Source organism: Lolium perenne, chromosome 7, assembly GCF_019359855.2.
Source record: "Lolium perenne isolate Kyuss_39 chromosome 7, Kyuss_2.0, whole genome shotgun sequence".
In the NCBI taxonomy this organism is placed as follows: domain Eukaryota; kingdom Viridiplantae; phylum Streptophyta; class Magnoliopsida; order Poales; family Poaceae; genus Lolium; species Lolium perenne.
In genome coordinates this window covers 231311069-231333222 of record NC_067250.2, presented here as the reverse complement: position 1 = coordinate 231333222, position 22154 = coordinate 231311069, and the positions used below count along the sequence as shown (strand labels likewise).

The window sequence follows — 22154 nt, the reverse complement described above, 5'->3', positions numbered from 1 at the left end:
TAGGCTTTAAATCTCTAAGTACTTCATATAAGAGAGTTTGGACCAGGGGTCCAAACTTCACATGAATTCATTTGAGACAAAGTTTAAATGAAGTATAAGACTTCATAAGAATTACTTAATAGTTTTGGACAATATCCACTAGTTAAACTAGCCATATTATCCATTAATTAAACTAGGGCATGATCATGCAAAGTGACCACACCATTTTCTTGTATAAACAATTAGTGTAAGTCAAATGTGAGCTATTGGAGCTGGAATTAACTTCATATCTATTTTGGTTGATTTTTAAGAATTATTTGAATGTGCAAAAGTCCCTGACTTGTTCTTTTTGTCAGATTAATTCTACAAATAATTTTGAGATGGGACCAATGGCATATTGTAGATCTTTTTCATAGCTTTCTATCAATATAAAATTTGTTAAAATTGGCCAAGCCAAACAGATTGTATTGAATTTCAAAGTGGGGTTCAGTATTGAAAATTGTTTGAATTGAATTAATTCCAAATTGACTAGGCGGGCTGGTGATGTCTACGCCCCCTCCTTTTCCTGTAGACAGTGTTGGGCCTCCAAGAGCAGAGGTTTGTAGAACAGCAGCAAGTTTTCCCTTAAGTGGATCACCCAAGGTTTATCGAACTCAGGGAGGAAGAGGTCAAAGATATCCCTCTCATGCAACCCTGCAACCACAAAGCAAGAAGTCTCTTGTGTCCCCAACACACCTAATAGGTGCAGTAGTTCGGCGAAGAGATAGTGAAATACAGGTGGTATGAATATATATGAGCAGTGGCAATGGCTCCAGAAAAGTGCTTTGCCCAGGACAGTAAACAAGCAGTAGTAACGCAGCAGTAGTAACGCAGTAAAACAGTAAACAAGCAGCGATAGCAGTATTTAGGAACAAGGCCTAGGGATTAGACTTTCACTAGTGGACACTCTCAACTTTGATCACATAACAGAATAGATAAATGCATACTCTACACTCTTGTTGGATGATGAACACCATTGCGTAGGATTACACGAACCCTCAATGCCGGAGTTAACAAGCTCCACAATTAAATGTTCATATTTAAATAACCTTAGAGTGCATGAAAGATCAATTCGACTAAACCAAGTACTAACATAGTATGCACACTGTCACCTTCACACTATGTAGGAGGAATAGATCATATCAATACTATCATAGCAATAGTTAACTTTGTAATCTACAGGAGATCACAATCATAGCATAAACCAAGTACTAACACGGATGCACACACTGTCACAATTACACCGTGCAGGAGGAATAAACTACTTTAATAACATCACTAGAGTAGCACATAGATAAATTGTGATACAAAACACATTGCAATCATAAAGGGATATAAATAAGCACTTCACTACGCCATTCATAACAGTGAATAAGTATTCTGTGAAATATAGCCTAAGAGACCCACACGGTGCACACACTGTCACCTTTACACATGTGGGACAAGGAGTCTCCGGAGATCACATAAGTAAAATTCACTTGACTAGCATAACGACATCTAGATTACAAGCATCATCATATGAATCTCAATCATGTAAGGCAGCTCATGAGATTATTGTATTGAAGTACATAGGAGAGAGATGAACCACATAGCTACCGGTACAGCCCCGAGCCTCGATGGAGAACTACTCCCTCCTCATGGGAGCAGTAGCGGTGATGAAGATGGCGGTGGAGATGGCAGCGGTGTCGATGGAGAAGCCTTCCGGGGGCACTTCCCCGTCCCGGCGGCGTGCCGGAACAGAGACTCCTGTCCCCCAGATCTTGGCTTCGCGATGACGGCGGCTCTGGAAGGTTTTCTCTGGTTTCGTCGAACTTGGTAGGGTTTTCGCGACGGAGGCTTTAAATAGGCGGAAGGGCAGCCTCGGAGGGGGCCTGGGGCCACCACACCATAGGGCGGCGCGGCCCCCCCTCTGGCCGCGCCAGGGTGTAGTGTGGGGCCCCCAGGGCTTCCCTCTGGCGGCTCTCGGGTGTTCTGGATGCTTCTGGGCAAAATAGGAACCTGGGCGTTGATTTCGTCCAATTCCGAGAATATTTCTTTACTAGGATTTCTGAAACCAAAAACAGCAGTAAAACAAAGAATCGGCACTTCGGCATCTTGTTAATAGGTTAGTTCCAGAAAATGCACGAATATGACATAAAGTGTGCATAAAACATGTAGATATCATCAATAATGTGGCATGGAACATAAGAAATTATCGATACGTCGGAGACGTATCAGCATCCCCAAGCTTAGTTTCTGCTCGTCCCGAGCAGGTAAACGATAAACAAAGATAATTTCTGGAGTGACATGCCATCATAATCTTGATCATACTATTGTAAGCATATGTAATGAATGCAGCGATCAAAACAATGTAAATGACATGAGTAAACAAATGAATCATATAGCAAAGACTTTTCATGAATAGTACTTCAAGACAAGCATCAATAAGTCTTGCATAAGAGTTAACTCATAAAGCAATAATTCAAAGTAAAGGCATTGAAGCAACACAAAGGAAGATGAAGTTTCAGCGGTTGCTTTCAACTTATAACATGTATATCTCATGGATATTGTCAACATAGAGTAATATAATAAGTGCAATATGCAAGTATGTAGGAATCAATGCACAGTTCACACAAGTGTTTGCTTCTTGGGATGGAGAGAAATAGGTGAACTGACTCAACATAAAAGTAAAAAAGAATGGTCCTTCAAAGAGGAAAGCATCGATTGCTATATTTGTGCTAGAGCTTTTATTTTGAAAACATGAAACAATTTTGTCAACGGTAGTAATAAAGCATATGAGTTATGTAAATTATATCTTACAAGTTGCAAGCCTCATGCATAGTATACTAATAGTGCCCGCACCTTGTCCTAATTAGCTTGGACTACCGGATCATCGCAATACACATGTTTTAACCAAGTGTCACAATGGGGTACCTCCATGCCGCCTGTACAAAGGTCTAAGGAGAAAGCTCGCATTTTGGATTTCTCGCTTTTGATTATTCTCAACTTAGACATCCATACCGGGACAACATGGACAACAGATAATGGACTCCTCTTTAATGCATAAGCATGTGGCAACAATTATTATTCTCATATGAGATTGAGGATATATGTCCAAAACTGAAACTTCCACCATGGATCATGGCTTTAGTTAGCGGCCCAATGTTCTTCTCTAACAATATGCATGCTCTAACCATAAGGTGGTAGATCGCTCTTACTTCAGACAAGACGAACATGCATAGCAACTCACATGAAATTCAACAAAGAGTAGTTGATGGCGTCCCCAGTGAACATGGTTATCGCACAACGAGCAACTTAATAAGAGATAAAGTGCATAAGTACATATTCAATACCACAATAGTTTTTAAGCTATTTGTCCCATGAGCTATATATTGCAAAGGTGAATGATGGAATTTTAAAGGTAGCACTCAAGCAATTTACTTTGGAATGGCGGAGAAATACCATGTAGTACGTAGGTATGGTGGACACAAATGGCATAGTGGTTGGCTCAAGGATTTTGGATGCATGAGAAGTATTCCCTCTCGATACAAGGTTTAGGCTAGCAAGGTTATTTGAAACAAACACAAGGATGAACCGGTGCAGCAAAACTTACATAAAAGACATATTGTAAACATTATAAGACTCTACACCATCTTCCTTGTTGTTCAAACTCAATACTAGAAATTATCTAGACCTTAGAGAAACCAAATATGCAAACCAAATTTTAGCATGCTCTATGTATTTCTTCATTAATGGGTGCAAAGCATATGATGCAGGAGCTTAAACATGAGCACAACAATTGCCAAGTATCACATTATCCAAGACATTATAGCAAGTTACTACATGTATCATTTTCCAATTCCAACCATATAACAATTTAACGAAGAAGAAACTTCGCCATGAATACTATGAGTAAAGCCTAAGGACATACTTGTCCATATGCTACAGCGGAGCGTGTCTCTGTCCCACAAAGTGAATGCTAGGATCCATTTTATTCAAACAAAACAAAAAAAAAACCGACGCTCCAAGAAAAGCACATAAGATGTGATGGAATAAAAATATAGTTTCAGGCGAGGAACCTGATAATGTTGTCGATGAAGAAGGGGATGCCTTGGGCATCCCCAAGCTTAGACGCTTGAGTCTTCTTGATATATGCAGGGGTGAACCACCGGGGCATCCCCAAGCTTAGAGCTTTCACTCTCCTTGATCATGTTGCATCATACTCCTCTCTTGATCCTTGAAAACTTCCTCCACACCAAACTTAGAACAACTCATTAGAGGGTTAGTGCACAATAAAAATTAACATGTTCAGAGGTGACATAATCATTATTAACACTTCTGTACATTGCATAAAGCTACTGGACATTAATGGATCAAAGAAATTCATCCAACATAGCAAAAGAGGCAATGCGAAATAAAAGGCAGAATCTGTCAAAACAGAACAGATCGTATTGACGAATTTTAAAATGGCACCAGACTTGCTCAAATGAAAATGCTCAAATTGAATGAAAGTTGCGTACATATCTGAGGATCACTCACGTAAATTGGCATAATTTTCTGAGTTACCTACAGATAATTTTGCCCAGATTCGTGACAGCAAAGAAATCTGAAACTGCGCAGTAATCCAAATCTAGTATGAACTTTTCTATCAACGACTTTACTTGGCACAACAAAACACAAAACTAAGATAAGGAGAGGTTGCTACAGTAGTAAACAACTTCCAAGACACAAATATAAAACAAAGTACTGTAGCAAAATAACACATGGGTTATCTCCCAAGAAGTTATTTCTTTATAGCCATTAAGATGGGCTCAGCAGTTTTAATGATGCACTCATAAGAAATAGTATTTGAAACAAAAGAGAGCATCAAGAGGCAAAAATAAAACACATTTAAGTCTAACATGCTTCCTATGAAAAGGAATCTTGTAAATAAATAAGTTCAAGAAGCATAATGCAACAAGCATAGAAAGATAAAACAAGTGTAGCTTCAAAAATTTCAGCACATAGAGAGGTATTTTAGTAACATGAAAATTTCTACAACCATATTTTCCTCTCTCATAATAACTTTCAGTAGTATCATGAGCAAACTCAACAATATAACTATCACATAAAGCATTCTTATCATGAGTCTCATGCATAAAATTATTACTACCCACATAAGCATAATCAATTTTATTAGTTGTAGTGGGAGCAAATTCAACAAAGTAGCTATCATTATTATTCTCATCAAGTGTAGGAGGCATAGTATAATCACAACAAAATTTACTCTCCATAGTAGGTGGCACAAGACCACTATCATTATAATCATCATAAATAGGAGGCAAAGTATCATCAAAGAAAATTTTCTCCTCAATGCTTGGGGGACTAAAAAGATCATGAAAACCAGCTTCCCCAAGCTTAGAACTTTCTATATTATTATCAACAATGGTGTTCAAAGCGTTCATACTAATATTACTACCAGCATGCAAATAAGATTCCATAGGTTTTTTAATTTTCGCATCAAACAATCCATGTTTTAAATCAGGAAATAGAATAAGAAGCTCATTCTTGTCCATTATGCCAAACTAGTGTAAACAAGAAATAAAAAGATGTAATTGCAGGATCTAAAGGAAATAGCTTTGAGTATTTACAACGGCGAAAATAGCTTAGTAGCCAAGATCCGGAGTGTGAGTACCTTTTACCTTTCCTCCCCGGCAACGGCGCCAGAAAATAGCTTGATGTCTACGCCCCCTCCTTTTCCTGTAGACAGTGTTGGGCCTCCAAGAGCAGAGGTTTGTAGAACAGCAGCAAGTTTTTCCTTAAGTGGATCACCCAAGGTTTATCGAACTCAGGGAGGAAGAGGTCAAAGATATCCCTCTCATGCAACCCTGCAACCACAAAGCAAGAAGTCTCTTGTGTCCCCAACACACCTAATAGGTGCACTAGTTCGGCGAAGAGATAGTGAAATACAGGTGGTATGAATATATATGAGCAGTGGCAACGGCACCCGAAAAGTGCTTTGCCCAGGATAGTAAACAAGCAGTAGTAACGCAGCAGTAGTAACGCAGTAAAACAGTAAACAAGCAGCGATAGCAGTATTTAGGAACAAGGCCTAGGGATTAGACTTTCACTAGTGGACACTCTCAACTTTGATCACATAACAGAATAGATAAATGCATACTCTACACTCTTGTTGGATGATGAACACCATTGCGTAGGATTACACGAACCCTCAATGCCGGAGTTAACAAGCTCCACAATTAAATGTTCATATTTAAATAACCTTAGAGTGCATGAAAGATCAATTCGACTAAACCAAGTACTAACATAGTATGCACACTGTCACTTTCACACTATGTAGGAGGAATAGATCATATCAATACTATCATAGCAATAGTTAACTTTGTAATCTACAGGAGATCACAATCATAGCATAAACCAAGTACTAACACGGATGCACACACTGTCACCATTACACCGTGCAGGAGGAATAAACTACTTTAATAACATCACCAGAGTAGCACATAGATAAATTGTGATACAAAACACATTGCAATCATAAAGGGATATAAATAAGCACTTCACTACGCCATTCATAACAGTGAATAAGTATTCTGTGAAATATAGCCTAAGAGACCCACACGGTGCACACACTGTCACCTTTACACATGTGGGACAAGGAGTCTCCGGAGATCACATAAGTAAAATTCACTTGACTAGCATAACGACATCTAGATTACAAGCATCATCATATGAATCTCAATCATGTAAGGCAGCTCATGAGATTATTGTATTGAAGTACATAGGAGAGAGATGAACCACATAGCTACCGGTACAGCCCCGAGCCTCGATGGAGAACTACTCCCTCCTCATGGGAGCAGCAGCGGTGATGAAGACGGCGGTGGAGATGGCAGCGGTGTCGAAGGAGAAGCCTTCCGGGGGCACTTCCCCGTCCCGGCGGCGTGCCGGAACAGAGACTCCTGTCCCCCAGATCTTGGCTTCGCGATGGCGGCGGCTCTGGAAGGTTTTCTCTGGTTTCGTCGAACTTGGTAGGGTTTTCGCGCCGGAGGCTTTAAATAGGCGGAAGGGCAGCCTCGGAGGGGGCCTAGGGCCACCACACCATAGGGCGGCGCGGCCCCCCTCTGGCCGCGCCAGGGTGTAGTGTGGGGCCCCCAGGGCTTCCCTCTGGCGGCTCTCGGGTGTTCTGGATGCTTCCGGGCAAAATAGGAACCTGGGCGTTGATTTCGTCCAATTCCGAGAATATTTCTTTACTAGGATTTCTGAAACCAAAAATAGCAGAAAACAGCAACTGGCACTTCGGCATCTTGTTAATAGGTTAGTTCCAGAAAATGCACGAATATGACATAAAGTGTGCATAAAACATGTAGATATCATCAATAATGTGGCATGGAACATAAGAAATTATCGATACGTCGGAGACGTATCAGTTGGCGGGAAAGAAAAGGGGCCGAAACTGTTTGAAAAATGGCGAAGTGGAGTTGGGTCGGCCCAGCTAACGCTGCGGGCCTGCTGACAGCAGGCCCCACTCGTCAGTGACGGTGACTTACCGAATCGGTACGGGCTGCTGAGAGGCGTTGGATCAGAAGAGGATCGTGCGGCTCCCGTGTGTCGTCCCCGTCGACGAGAGGGGAGGTGCTGGCGGCTACGGCAGGGGGTCGGCGGCGAGCTGGAGCTCCGGCGAGGATCAGCGACGGTGCAGGACGACGTTGTCGAGGACGAGGAAGCAGATGGTGCAGACGGCGGCTCGAATGGTGGCCTAAATCGACGGCGGCGATCTCAGGTCCGCCGCGGGCTCCGGCGTTCGATTGGGCGGCTCCGGTGAGTAATTGAGTGAGAGGAGTTGACGAGGAGGATCAGAAGAGGGTGGGGAAGAACTTTGCTGTGGGGGAGATAGCGCGGGGACAACTCTATTTATAGAAGCAAGGAGGTCTGCGAGGGTGTGGCGAGGGCAAGCATGGCGACGGCGCTCTGGACGGTGAAGGGGCAAGGCGGCGTGCGCGTGTACTTCCTGGTCTCCAGGCGGTTCTGGAGCGCGTGCTGGCGAGGTGGGGGACGGTCTGGTTGGCGCGCGCGACGTCGAGGTCTGGCGGCACAGGTGCGGAGGAGGGGCGATGATGTCGGCGGCGGTGGTCCTCGCGCGAGTAATGGCGCGTGTCTGGTGATACGTCTCCAACGTATCTATAATTTCCAATGTTCCATGCTTGTTTTATGACAATACCAACATGTTTTGTTCACACTTTATATCATTTTCATGCATTTTCCGGAACTAACCTATTAACAAGATGCCACAGTGCCAGTTCCTGTTTTCTGCTGTTTTTGGTTCCAGAAAGGCTGTTCGGGCAATATTCTCGGAATTGGACGAAATCAACGCCAAACCTCCTATTTTTCCCTAAGCGTCCGTAACACCGAAGAAGAGTCGGAGAGGGGCCAGGGGGCCACCACACCACATGGCGGCGCGGGCCAGGCCTAGGCCGCGCCGGCCTAGGGTGTGGCGCCCCAGTGCCCCCGCGTCGCCTCTTCGCCTATAAAAGCCCTTTTCGACCTAAAAACGCAGTACCAATTGACGAAACTCCAGAAAAGACTCTGTGGGCGCCGCCACCGTCGCGAAACTCCAATTCGGGGACAGAACTCTCTTCCGGCACCGCCGGACGGGGAATTGCCCCCGGAGCCATCTCCACCGCCGTCTTCACCGCCATCTTCACCGCCATCGCTGCTTCCATGATGAGGAGGGAGTAATCCACCTCCGAGGCTGAGGGCTCCGCTGTAGCTATGTGGTTCATCTCTCTCCCATGTACCTCAATACAATAATCTCATGAGCTGCTTTACATGATTGAGATTCATATGAGTTTGTATCACAATTTATCTATGTGCTACTCTAGCAAAGTTATTAAAGTAGTTCTATTCCTCCTGCACGTGTGTAAAGGTGACAGTGTGTGCACCGTGTTAGTACTTGGTTTATGCTATGATCATGATCTCTTGTAGATTGCGAAGTTAACTATTGCTATGATAATATTGATGTGATCTATTCCTCCTACATATGCATGAAGGTGACAGTGTGCATGCTATGTTAGTACTTGGTTTAGTCTGTTGATCTATCTTACACTATAAGGTTACTTAAATATGAGCATTATTGTGGAGCTTGTTAACTCCGGCATTGAGGGTTCGTGTAATCCTACGCAATGTGTTCATCATCCAACAAAAGTGTAGAGTATGCATTTATCTATTCTGTTATGTGATCAATGTTGAGAGTGTCCACTAGTGAAAGTGTAATCCCTAGGCCTTGTTCCTAAATACTGCTGCGTTACTACTGCTTGTTTACTGTTTTACTGCGTTACTACTGCTGCAATACTACCACCATCAACTACACGCCAGCAAGCTATTTTCTGGCACCGTTGCTACTGCTCATATATATTCATACCACCTGTATTTCACTATCTCTTCGCCGAACTAGTGCACCTATTAGGTGTGTTGGGGACACAAGAGACTTCTTGCTTTGTGGTTGCAGGGTTGCATGAGAGGGATATCTTTGACCTCTTCCTCCCTGAGTTCGATAAACCTTGGGTGATCCACTTAAGGGAAAACTTGCTGCTGTTCTACAAACCTCTGCTCTTGGAGGCCCAACACTGTCTACAGGAAAGGAGGGGGAACATAGACATCATCTGGCGGGTTCTGGTCGCGGCGGCGAAGCTCAGGGTGCAGAGAGGGGGGCCAGGGGCTGCGCAGGTCGTCGGGGCGGCAGGTGGCCGTGGCGCGTCTGTGGGCGTGTCCACGCCGTGATCGGCATGCCTGGGGGGATTTGGGCGCGCGATTTCCGGCCATCCTCGGCATCTTCTCCGACCAGGGTTGGCATAGGCTGCACTAGGGAAGTGAGGTGGAGCCAGAGGACAAGGTGGCCAGAGCTGGGGAGGAAGGAGAGAAGAAGAGGGGGAACATGGCCGGCATGCTATGGGCATGGCCACGTCTAGCTTCTCTCTAGGTTTCCTATGCATGGCTAAGGTTAGAGGGGACCAGGGGACATGTAGGGTGGAGATGGGGTAGGTTAGGTTTAGATAGGACACTATTTCAAATAGTGTCACATAGTGCCATAGATCCTATTTGCAAATTTGGTCCAAATTCAATTGAGTTCAAAGGCTGCAAGATTTTGAAAAAGGTGGGTTTGGTTGAGTTGTAATTGACCAGAGGAGGTGAGAGGTGGTGGTGGCATTTTCAAATTGAAAGAAAAGCAAAAATGGCTAAGTGGAGATTGTTCCCCATAACAAAAAGTGCTAACTTTGGATGAGCATAGCAAATGATCCAAAATGATTTTGGCAAGGTGGTCTTTACAAAAAGTGTTCACCTTGATGTTGACTTTGAAATGGTGCAAAGAGTTAGCAAGAGTTAGTTTGAGAAAATTGAATGGCAATGGCTCAAAGTAGGGATCAGGCTATAAATTTCAGTTTTGACCATTATTGTATGTGAGCCAAATTTGAGTTTGAAAAACATTTGAATTGGGTTTCTTGGATTCAAAAATTTGTAATAAGTGTGTAGTAACATTATTCAACTAATGGTGAAGATCAAAATGGTAGAGGGTCAAAATTTATAAAAATGGCATAAGCCATATGTGAGGGTTTTGTGATTTTCTAACTTTTATTCTTTTATTTTTCTTTGCTTCAATTTGACAAGAGTGAGGTTTATTTGGTGTTAGATTGAGTTGGATAAAAGGTTCCAACCATTTTGAGACAAAGTTGGTGCCTAGGTCAAGGTTTGATAGTTTTGGCTAAGTGTGTATGTGAGTGAAAATGGGATTTTCTCCCTATTTGTTTTCTCTCCTTTTGATTTGATTTTTCTTGACTCTAAAGTGATTCTTACTAGTTTAGGAACATTTCCCAACCATTGAAACCATTCCAAAAGGTCTAGCTCAAAGATTTGCAAAATTGGCCATAACACAAGAGAGGTGACATGTCAATTCTTCTTATTCTTGTAAAGTGCTCCCCTTGCTTTACTTGGGCAAGGTTGAGGGTCAATTTAGGGTTAGATTAGGTTTAGAGATGGTTTCACACCATTTGGTCAAGGTAGAAGTGCATAGGACAAGAATTGGTGAAAATGGCTATGTGTCACATATGCTTCTATGCATATGTGGCATTTGATTTTTAATTTGACTAGGCTTGTCCCAATTGATGTTGTTGAGTGGTGAAATGGTATATAGGAGTGATCCAACCATTCACTAGAAGTTTTAGGGTCAAGATCCTCAATTTCACCAAATTGATATTTTGCTCTCATATGCCTCTATGGCATTATTACTTTCTTTTTAAAATCTTTTGTTTCATTTTGGATTGGGTTGGAGAAGTACTAGATAAGGTTTAAGAAGGTTTTCCAATCCTCTAAATAAAGTAGAAAGGCCTAGGGTAAAGTTTTACAAAAATAGCCATAGGCACATATGCCTCTATGCATAAGTTTGATTTTATTTTGTTTCACACTTGAATTGGTTGGTAAGTGCTTTGTTGAGTGGGTTGAGGTATTTCAATTCATCTACTCAAGGTAGATAAGGCAAAGCTCCTCATTTTCAACAAGTATCCATAGGCTTGCATATGCCTTTTTCTTAAATAAGATCTTTCCTTTTTATTTTATTTCTCAAAGATTGATGACAAGAGGGATGAGGTTTAGGGTTTAATAAGTTTTGCAATGGTTCACCACCATTTAGCAAAATAAGAAAAGGTAGTGTTCAAGATTTACAAATTAAGGCTATAGGCCCACATATGGCTTTTCTTTAATTTAAGTTTCTCAAAATAGATCCAAATGATTTTTGAGAAGATTAGGGTTTAGGGTTTTTCTTATTTGATTTCTTTCTCTTTTAATTTCATTTGGTTTGTGATCTTTACTTGATCACTTTAGGGTTTTAGGGTTCATCACATAAGCATAATAACACTCATCATGGCAAAACACAAATAATAGGTCGGAGCACTAAGCATAGCACCCTATATAAGAAAAGTTTTTGTTGGTTCTCATTTTTGGAAAAAGGAAATTTATTTTCTCTTTGTTTTGAAATTTGGGGTGTTACACAAAGGTGGGGAGGAGTGTCATCATAATAAAACTAAAATAAAAAAGGCACTCCTTCATGGTATGAGATTGTTGGCAGGCACCCGAGGATTCGGTTAGCCATGGTTTGTGAAAGAAAGGTTGGAAGGAGTGCCACCCAAAAATAAAAATAATTCATGGGAGCCGCTCTTTGAAGGTTTGTCTGGCAAGGGGGTTAGAGTGCCCACTACCATTCGTTGACAACAACAAACACCTCTCAAAACTTTACTTTTATGCTCTCTTTATGTTTTCAAAACCAAAGCTCTAGCACAAATATAGCAATCAATGCTTCCCTCTGCGAAGGGCCTTTCTTTTACTTTTATGTTGAGTCAGTTCACCTATTTCTCTCCACCTCAAGAAGCAAACACTTGTGTGAACTGTGCATTGATTCCTACATACTTGCATATTGCATTTGTTATATTACTTTGCATTGACAACTATCTATGAGATATACATGTTACAAGTTGAAAGCAACCGCTGAAACTTAATCTTCCTTTGTGTTGCTTCAATGCCTTTACTTTGAATTATTGCTTTATGAGTTAACTTTTATGCAAGACTTATTGATGCTTGTCTTGAAAGTACTATTCATGAAAAGTCTTTGCTATATGATTCATTTGTTTACTCATGTCATTTACCATTGTTTTGATCGCTGCATTCATTACATATGCTTACAATAGTATGATCAAGGTTATGATGGCATGTCACTCCAGAAATTATCTTTGTTATCGTTTACCTGCTCGGGACGAGCAGAAACTAAGCTTGGGGATGCTGATACGTCTCCGACGTATCGATAATTTCTTATGTTCCATGCCACTTTATTGATGATACCTACATGTTTTGTTCACACTTTATGTCATTATTATGCATTTTCTGGAACTAACCTATTGACGAGATGCCGAAGTGCCAGTTCCTGTTTTCTGCTGTTTTTGGTTTCAGAAATCCTAGTAAGGAAATATTCTCGGAATTGGACGAAATCAACGCCCAGAATCTTAGAATCCCCGGAAGCTTCCAGAACACCCGAGAGCCGCCAGAGGAGAGCCACAGGGGGCCCACACATGGGGCTGGCGCGACCAGGCTAGGGCCCGCGCCCCCCTATTGTGTGGCGGCTCCGTACCCCCTCCGACTCCGCCTCTTCGCCTATTTAAAGGTCCCTGACCTAAATCTTCGATACGGAAAAGCCACGGTACGATAAACCATCCAGAGCTGCCGCCATCGCGAAGCCAAGATCTGGGGGACAGGAGTCTCTGTTCCGGCATGCCGCCGGGACGGGGAAGTGCCCCCGGAAGGCTTCTCCATCGACACCGCTACCATCTCCACCGCCATCTTCATCACCGCTGCTGTCTCCCATGAGGAGGGAGTAGTTCTCCATCGAGGCTAAGGGCTGTACCGGTAGCTATGTGGTTAATCTCTCTCCTATGTACTTCAATACAATAATCTCATGAGCTGCCTTACATGATTGAGATTCATATGATGATGCTTGTAATCTAGATGTCGTTATGCTAGTCAAGTGAATTTTACTTATGTGATCTCCGGAGACTCCTTGTCCCACGTGTGTAAAGGTGACAGTGTGTGCACCGTGTGGGTCTCTTAGGCTATATTTCACAGAATACTTATTCACTGTTATGAATGGCATAGTGAAGTGCTTATTTATATCTCTTTATGATTGCAATGTGTTTTGTATCACAATTTATCTATGTGCTACTCTAGTGATGTTATTAAAGTACTCTATTCCTCCTGCACGGTGTAATGGTGACAGTGTGTGCATCGTGTAGTACTTGGCGTAGGTTATGATTGTGATCTCTTGTAGATTATGAAGTTAACTATTGCTACGATAGTATTGATGTGATCTATTCCTCCTTTCGTAGCGTGAAGGTGACAGTGTGCATGCTATGTTAGTACTTGGTTTGGTTATGTTGATCTATCGTGCACTCTAAGGTTATTTAAATATGAACATTGAATATTGTGGAGCTTGTTAACTCCGGCAATGAGGGTTCGTGTAATCCTACACAGTTAGTGGTGTTCATCATCCAACAAGGGAGTGTAGAGTCTAGCATCTATCTATTTATTTATGTGATCAATGTTGAGAGTGTCCACTAGTGAAAGTATGATCCCTAGGCCTTGTTCCTAAATACTGCTATCGCTGCTTGTTTACTGTTCTATTGCATCTGTACTGTCTGCAATATTACCACCATCAACCACACGCCAGTCCTGGACAGCAAAGCACTTTTCTGGTGCCGTTGCTACTGCTCATATTTATTCATACCACCTGTATTTCACTATCTCTTCGCCGAACTAGTGCACCTATTAGGTGTGTTGGGGACACAAGAGACTTCTTGCTTTGTGGTTGCAGGGTTGCTTGAGAGGGATATCTTTGACCTCTTCCTCCCTGAGTTCGATAAACCTTGGGTGATCCACTTAAGGGAAACTTGCTGCTGTTCTACAAACCTCTGCTCTTGGAGGCCCAACACTGTCTACAAGAATAGAAGCACCCGTAGACATCAATGATCAAGGTGTCAGAAGAGAAAATGGAGGGAGCCATTGTAGTGAGACAACATTGCAGTGAGCACACTTGTGAGAGGTACTGGGAGTTGAAGTCACTGACAGCTACTTTCCCCACTCAAATCTTCATTGATGAATTTAAAGATAACAAAAACCTAGGCTTGCAAGCATTTGCAGCCAAAGTTCAAAGTAAATTCAATATGTGCCCAAACAAATTTAAATTGGGAAGGGAAAGGAAGGCGGAACTTAATATAATTCATGGGGATGAAAAGGAGTAGTTTGGCCTGTTATGTGACTATGGTCAGGAGTTGAGGAGATCAAACACTAGGTCAAGATTTTTCCTAAGCACCAACCAAATTAAAGAAGCTGCAGATCATGTTCCCAAAAAACTAGGACACTGAAACTAGATCAAATTATTTGCTATTTGGTGATGACCAATCCATAAGTCAATTGCATGATTTGAATGAGGTAGTGCTGGATCACGTTCCATAAGAAATTCAAATCAGTCAGACTGCATCTGAGTGAGATTTGTAGATGCAAGAAACTGAATTAGTTGCTGCCTTCCAAGTTTTAGTGCATTCATGATGTTTCAGATTTAATTTTGTAAACACTTGAAAGCTACCAGTGCTACAAAATGCTGCCACCCTTGAATTTCTGAAATGCTGTTATCACTGCAATGCTGACTGAATGCAATTCAATTTCTGGAGAAATTCATATTTATTCCATAGTCATACTTGCTTACAAGCAGAGTGGTTACATACTATCCCCTGATGATCAGAGCATACACCAGTACATATACAGAGAAAGTGCAAACTACCATCATTTCCCTCCAATCCCTATTTCTAAGCTCCACCCTGTGCTTCTTCTGCATTTTCTTCATGTCAACCTTCCTCTTTTCTAGCTCTTGTTCCACAGGAGCAATCTTCCTCACGAGCATTGCATTGTCATCATGCAATTCACCAACTATTGGCATTCCCTTTTCCTGTCAATGCAAAAGAATGCCAATTTACAAGTCTATTTAACTGAATTTCGTAATTCATCTACTAAATGCCAATGTGCATACCTATGGAGATGCAGATGATCGTCATGTCGCCGTCTCCATTGCCCAGCCATCGCCGGAATTCCAGTAGTACTCACCAGTCACCCTCTCACATGGATCGTCCTCCTTCCAGATGCTCCCATGGATCACATTGCGTCCAAACAAGCCTACATTATTCGAATCTACTCCTCAGAGATCACATCGGCAACGATGGCCGACCGCCAGCCAGTGGGCTCTACAATGGCTGCCCTCTCCTCCTCCGAAGCGAGGCAACAGTACATGATCATGTACTTGCGGTACAGCTTGCCGTAGTGCCACTTCGCCTGCTCCACCGCCCTCTCCTCCTCCACCTGCTGTCCTCCGTGAACACGTGCAGGTGCTGGGGGCACAGGCCTGCCCCTCCACCGCGGCCCTCCGCGAGTACGTGCTGACCCTAGCAGCGGCGACCTGCCTGTGCTCTCCAAGCTTCCCTCCGACTCCGCCATCACTCGCCAGGTCGTTGCCGCTGCTAGGGTTCAGAGGGGAATGGAACGAGAACGAGAGAGAGAAAAAACTGTGCGTAAAATCGCCAAACAACGAGGGTTTTTCTACAAAATGGTCTTCCACTGTGTGGCCAAGGATGTGTGTCAGCTGCGGAGCCAACTTGTACCAATGGTGCACGTCGAGGACAACGTTTTGTACCAATGGAACACACTTCAAAGTTGTTGTATGAAAATACACATGGAGGACAAGTTGTTGTATGAATGGCGCAATTACCTCATTTGGAAACCAGGGTTGAAATTACCTTCCCAATTAGAGGGCTCCATTTATGCACCATGCATAACTGCAAACCATGGTTGAAACCATGGTAATTTTTTCGGTTTAGGAAAATTTGGACAGAAATGTCACAAACGAAACAAAAATTGGAACATTTATGCACCATGCTAGAGAAGAAAGTCAACCTGCATTTTATAATAACTTGTTTACCAAAAATCAAAAACACAACCATGGCCATGTGTCTCTTTTCATTGGACTCGCAGAATAGCGGGCCCAACATTGTCGGACAAGAACAACCTAGCTAGCCATTGTACCTGCCGCCAGGATCCCCGTCGAATATTGCGGATATGTTGGATTTGGACAGTGTGTAGTTCTAACGATGGCAAATCTCTCTCATTGTCGTCACACGACAGCCCAACCATTCTAGATAGTGGAAAATCTTTCGCGTTGTCATCATGCGACACCTCGGCCATTCTAGCTGACGGCAAATCTCTCGCGTTGTCGGCATGCGACAGCTCAGCCATTCTAGCCGGCAGCAAATCTCTTGTGTTGTCGTCATGCGGCCGCTCAGCCATTCCAGCTGGCATCAAATCTCTTGTTGTCGTCATGGGGCAGCTCAGCCATTATAGCTGGCGGAAAATCTCTCGCGTTGTCGTCATGCGACACCTCAGCGCGTTCTCGGCATGCGGCAGCTCAGCCATTCTAGCCGGCATCAAATCTCTCGTGTTGTCGTCATGCGGCAACTCAGCCATTCCAGCTGGCATCAAATCTCTTGTGTTGTCGTCATGCGGCAGCTCAGCCATTATAGCTGGCAGAAAATCTCTCGGGTTGTCGCCATGCGACACCTCAGCGATTCTAGCTGGCGGCAAATCTCTCGCGTTGTCGGCATGCGGCAGCCCAGCCATTCTAGCGAACAAATCTCTCGCGTTGCTGGCATGCGGCAGCTAGCTGGCGGCAAATCTCTCGCGTTGTCGGCATGCGGAAGCTCAACCATTCTAGCGGGTGGAAAATCTCTTGCGGTGTCGGCATGAGGCCGCTCAGCCATTCTAACCGACAGCAAATCTCCCGTGTTGTCGGCATTTGGCGGCTCAGTCATTCTAGCCGGTGGAAAATCTCTCGCGTTGTCAGCATGCGGCAGCTCAGCCATTATAATTAATGCCATGATTGCCCTCTAATGCCTTCCATAATTTTTTTGTAGCCACTAAATTTACACTCGGCCTTTTTAAACGTGGCCTCCGTCGTGCTCACCACCAAACTCCTCCCCAGCTCATCATCATCGTGTAGCCAGGATGCCTCGCTGCCTGGCCACCACCTACTCTATGTTGGGATACAACGGCCGCACGATGCCTGTGCATGCGCCTCTGCCTTCGCCTCCGCCTTCGGAGCTGGAGCCCGAGCCTTCAGACATCTTCGCCCTTGGCCTCGATGAGGCCGAGCTAGCGGAGCGCGTCCTGCTTGACGCGAAGTTTGAGGCCGACGCGGGACGCGAAGCGGCCGAGGAAGAGCAGCAATCCGCGGCCGATCTGGAGCAGGCGGTGATACTCGAGTCTTGCCGGCTGGCGCATGACCAGAGGAACGCTGCCCGTACCCTAGAGCAGGCTGACCACCGACTGCTCCAACGGGTCATAGCGGTCTCCCGCGAGCGGCTGCCTATAGAGGAGGCTGGGCGGCTCATCATGGAGGCTGAGCGGCAGAGGCTCCTCGAGCTAAACGCTCGGGCCCTGGCCAAGGAAACCCGCCGCGAAGATGAGCGGCTCGCCATGAACGCCGAGTCCATCATGAGGCGGCGGTTTGCTCTGATCCAGCAAGTCACCTCGGCTCCGGCCTCACCTGATACCGTTCGATACCGGCCTCGGGGCGAGAGCATGCCTCGGGCTGAGAACGACGGCGAAGCTGGGCCGTGAAGCCCGCCTACCCACGACGAGTAGGCTATCTACATTTTAAATTCATTTGCTTTTCATTCAAACATGTAACGAAATTGGAATAAAAATCGCACTTTGTGTCCTGTTTTAATTTTTTTTACATGGATTCGATGTGTGGTGGCCAACGAGCAGAAATGATCAGCGCGGACCGAACGGGTTAACCGCTGAACGCGCTGGCCTGGCCGGTGGAACCGCCTCCCAAAGGCAGTCTATGGGCTAACCCAAACAAACCCGTTTGGGACACTGTTTTGAGTCGGCCCGGTGGAAATGCCCTTACATCTAGCTAGGCTGGTTTGTACAGTACACCACACCACGGGACAAAACTTAACTGCAGTCCATTTTGTAGCTTTGCCAACATATACACAAGGACGTGGTTGTAGGCTTGTAGCCATTGCATGCACGACCAGTGTATACTGCCAAGGTGACATTTGTCCTCAGAGGTAGCTCCACCGGCGCGCGCGTGCAACACCACGCGAGGACGCAAGCGTGCCCCACATGCCAGCCGCAGAACCGCCGGGCATCCGCGACCAAGCGGCGTCCGCCCAGGAGAGACCGGCGCCACAGCACAGCCTTCGAGGATGATCCCGGAACGTCCGAGCGTCACTTCTCTCTCAAAAGCCGTAGCGGCCTCGTCAGCGTACGCAGCCCAAAGATATATTGCTGCCGTCACACGCTCCTCGCCGTGGCTCGCTGCCCGAGGGCCCCACCCACCGGCACCGGCGCACTGTCGCTTGACCGGCACCGGCACCGGGGCTGCCGCTGGAAAGAGAACACCAACAAACACGCTCCCTGGTCAGTTACTACTCACGGTGCATAGTACGCTCGCTAAAGTTTTTTTTGGCTGATGTAACTGCAGCCGCGGTCTTTTGGATTCGGCGCCTGATGACACTCTTTTCGGGCGTGATCCCCGAGGAAGAAATAACCATTGCTGTAACAATGTCTGTAAGATGGAGTGTGAAAAAATGGGGGTTGATTTGGAATGAAGAATTTTACGGCGAGCACAACCAAAATTACATTACCTTCCCTAACAAAGTTCTCCATCTAACCATCTAGTAATTTTTTCGGTTTTGGGAAATTTGGAGAGAAAGCTCATTAACGAAACAAAGCACCGAAACGCTTATGCACTATGCTAGAGAATTTTTATATAATGTATTACTAGGTTTTCTTTCTATTAGAAGTCATTGGGCAATTTATAGCTTGTTTACGCGCTTCACAAAATCAACAAGACAACGGTCGCCACGTGTATTTTTCCCATGGTCTCGCAAAATAATTGGCCCAACATTGTCAGACGAGACCGGCCTGGCCATTGCACCTGACGCCATCACCTCTGCCGCATACTGTGGATATGTTTGATTCGGACATTACGTAGTGCAATCGATGGCAAATCTCTCATGTTGTCGTCATGCGGTAGCTCATCCATTCTAGCTGACGGCAAATCTCTCGAGTTGTCGTCATGCGGCGACTCAGCCATTCTAGCCGACGGCAAATCTCTCGCGTTGTCGTCATACGGCGACTAAGCCATTCTAGCTGACGGCGAATCTCTCGCGTTGTCGGCATGCGGCAGCTCAGCCATTCCAGCTAACGGCAAATCTACCGTGTTGTCGTCATGCGGCAATCCAACCATTCAAGTTGGCGACAAATCTTTCGCACTGTCGTCATGCGACAACTCAGCCGGCCATTCCAGCTGACGGAAAATCTCTTGCATTGTCGTCATGCGGAAACTCTCTTAATATTCTAACCGACGGTAAATCTCTCGTGTTGTCGTCACGCGGCAGCTCATCCGTTCTAGGTAATGCCATTCTACGCAGTACCTTCATGAGTAGATATACTCCTATAAAAGAAGTAAAAAGTGAAAATGGTAAATTGACATCTGTTATACTCCTGGTCCTCCAGTACCAGGCGACCAGCTATGGTGAAAAGCATATCCCTAGAATCAACAATTCTCCTGTCACCCTGCCCTCTCATTCTCACCCCTTTGACAATGTCCCCAAGGTCAAGTGGGGACCCCTCCAGACACCATGAGGCCGGCCCCCGATAAAACCCAGCCCCCCTGCCTCTCTCTCCCTTTCAGACAGCACGAGGCCGGATCCAATGCCCATCCCCACCACCACCACCATCCCCTTCCACCTGCACCTTCAACAATAAACTGAACCAAAAGTCAGCGCGCGCGCGCCCCTCCCTTCTCCATAGCCAAGAACTCGACCCCGCGCCGAGCTAATGGAGGGGGACGCCGGGTGGTACTACCACAGCGGCGGCACCAACGACTGGGACCTCAACGCCGTCGTGCGCTACGCCTGCGGCGGCCGCGGCCGCGTCTCGCCACCGCCGTCGTCGTCGTCTGACGACCCCTTCTCCACCTTCTACCCGCCACCACCGCCGCCGCAAGAGCTGTCGACGGGTGACAGGCTGTTCGGCGCGAACACGTCGCTGCCTGACCTGCCCTTCGACGGAAACTCTGCCGTCGTCGACGAGCTCTCCACTGCCTTCTTTGGGCCGCCGGCACCGCCGCTGGCCCCACATCTGCCGCTTCAGCAGCAGCAGCAGCAAGCCATGGCAACAAACGATGTACCGGTTCAGATGCAGCAGGGCTACGCGGCGCCGCCGCCGGCCGGGCATCTGCCGCTTCAGCAAGCGGTGGCAACAAACGATGCACCGGTTCAGATGCAGCAAGGCTACGAGGCGCCGCCGCCGCCGCCCGTGCCGGTGCCGCAGACCTCTGGCCTGCAAGCCTCCGGCGGCGAGGGGGCAGCAAGATCCAAGCAGAAAAAGTACGTCCCTAATACTCTGAATTTCAGTTTTTTGACGAATAAAATGTTGCCGATCGTCATGCTCGTGCTCGATCATGCGTGCCGTCCGTGGCTAATCTGTGGATGCGTTGTGCGTACGTGCAGGAAGAAGCCGGTGCAGAGAGAGGTGAAGCGCGTGGCGGCGAACGGCGTGTCGGCGGACCCGTGGGCGTGGCGCAAGTACGGGCAGAAGCCCATCAAGGGGTCCCCCTACCCGCGCGGCTACTACCGGTGCAGCACCGAGAAGGCCTGCGAGGCGCGGAAGATGGTGGAGCGCTGCCGCGACGACCCGGACTCCTTCATCCTCACCTACACCGGCGGCGACCACAACCACCCCGCGCCCATCCACCGCAACTCCCTCGCCGGCACCACGCGCAACAAGCAGCACGCTGCCGGCGGACACATCGCTCCCGGCGGCGCCACGGCCACGGCGGTGGCGATGGCGGCGGAGCCGAGCCCGGGGCAGTCCACGTCGGGCGGGACGTCCGCGTCGCCGACGACGTCCCCGCGCTCACCTTCAGCGGAGGAGTGCAACCAGGAGGAGGTCCAGTGCGACGAGGCCGGCGGAGCGAGCAAGGACGTGGAGATGGAGGGCGAGGAGGATGACGAGCTGAAGAAGCTCCTGGACACCGCAATTGGGGTCGGTGGCGTCTCCAGCAGGTACGCGGCAATGGAGGACCACGGTGGCGCCGGAGTGTCGCCGTTCCTCAACGTCGTCGAGGAGACGTTCGTCGTCACGCCGTGGGTCACGGCCCTCGGCGACGCGACCGGCTGGAGTTGACTCCATATTACATACATTGCCATATATAGCAGCGTGCTGTTGCGAGTTAATCATGGCTTGTTGCAGCAGTACTAGAATCGTAGACAGATAGAGGTGGAAGAGAGCATCTGATATTCTGATCCATGCTACAACTCCAGTAATGCCGGCGGCCGGCCTGCCAGTAATCGTTGCCTAGTGTAATTAAGTGTTACAGTAATCAGGTCTGGAGTAATAGCGAGTAGCTTGATTAGAGTTATACAGTACTGCATTATAGTTAATCCGAACCCAGAGACAACTTCTATATTCGTTGCCTTTTCCATGGATGGATCGTTTCTTCTTTC

The 22154-nt window shown here is 46.1% G+C and overlaps 1 protein-coding gene across 1 annotated transcript; it reads left to right on the top strand.

The window, feature by feature from the left end:
• The first annotated feature begins 20355 nt into the window (after window positions 1-20355).
• LOC127312104 (uncharacterized) lies at window positions 20356-21928 on the top strand. Its single transcript, XM_051342564.1, has one exon. The coding sequence runs from the start codon at window positions 20485-20487 to the stop codon at window positions 21832-21834; it is 1350 nt and encodes a 449-aa protein (XP_051198524.1). The 5' UTR covers window positions 20356-20484; the 3' UTR covers window positions 21835-21928.
• The last annotated feature ends 226 nt before the right edge of the window (window positions 21929-22154 follow it).

Coding starts and splice junctions, on each gene's coding strand:
- LOC127312104 (XM_051342564.1), top strand. CDS start 20,485: ATGGAGGGGGACGCCGGGTGGTACTACCACAGCGGCGGCACCAACGAC.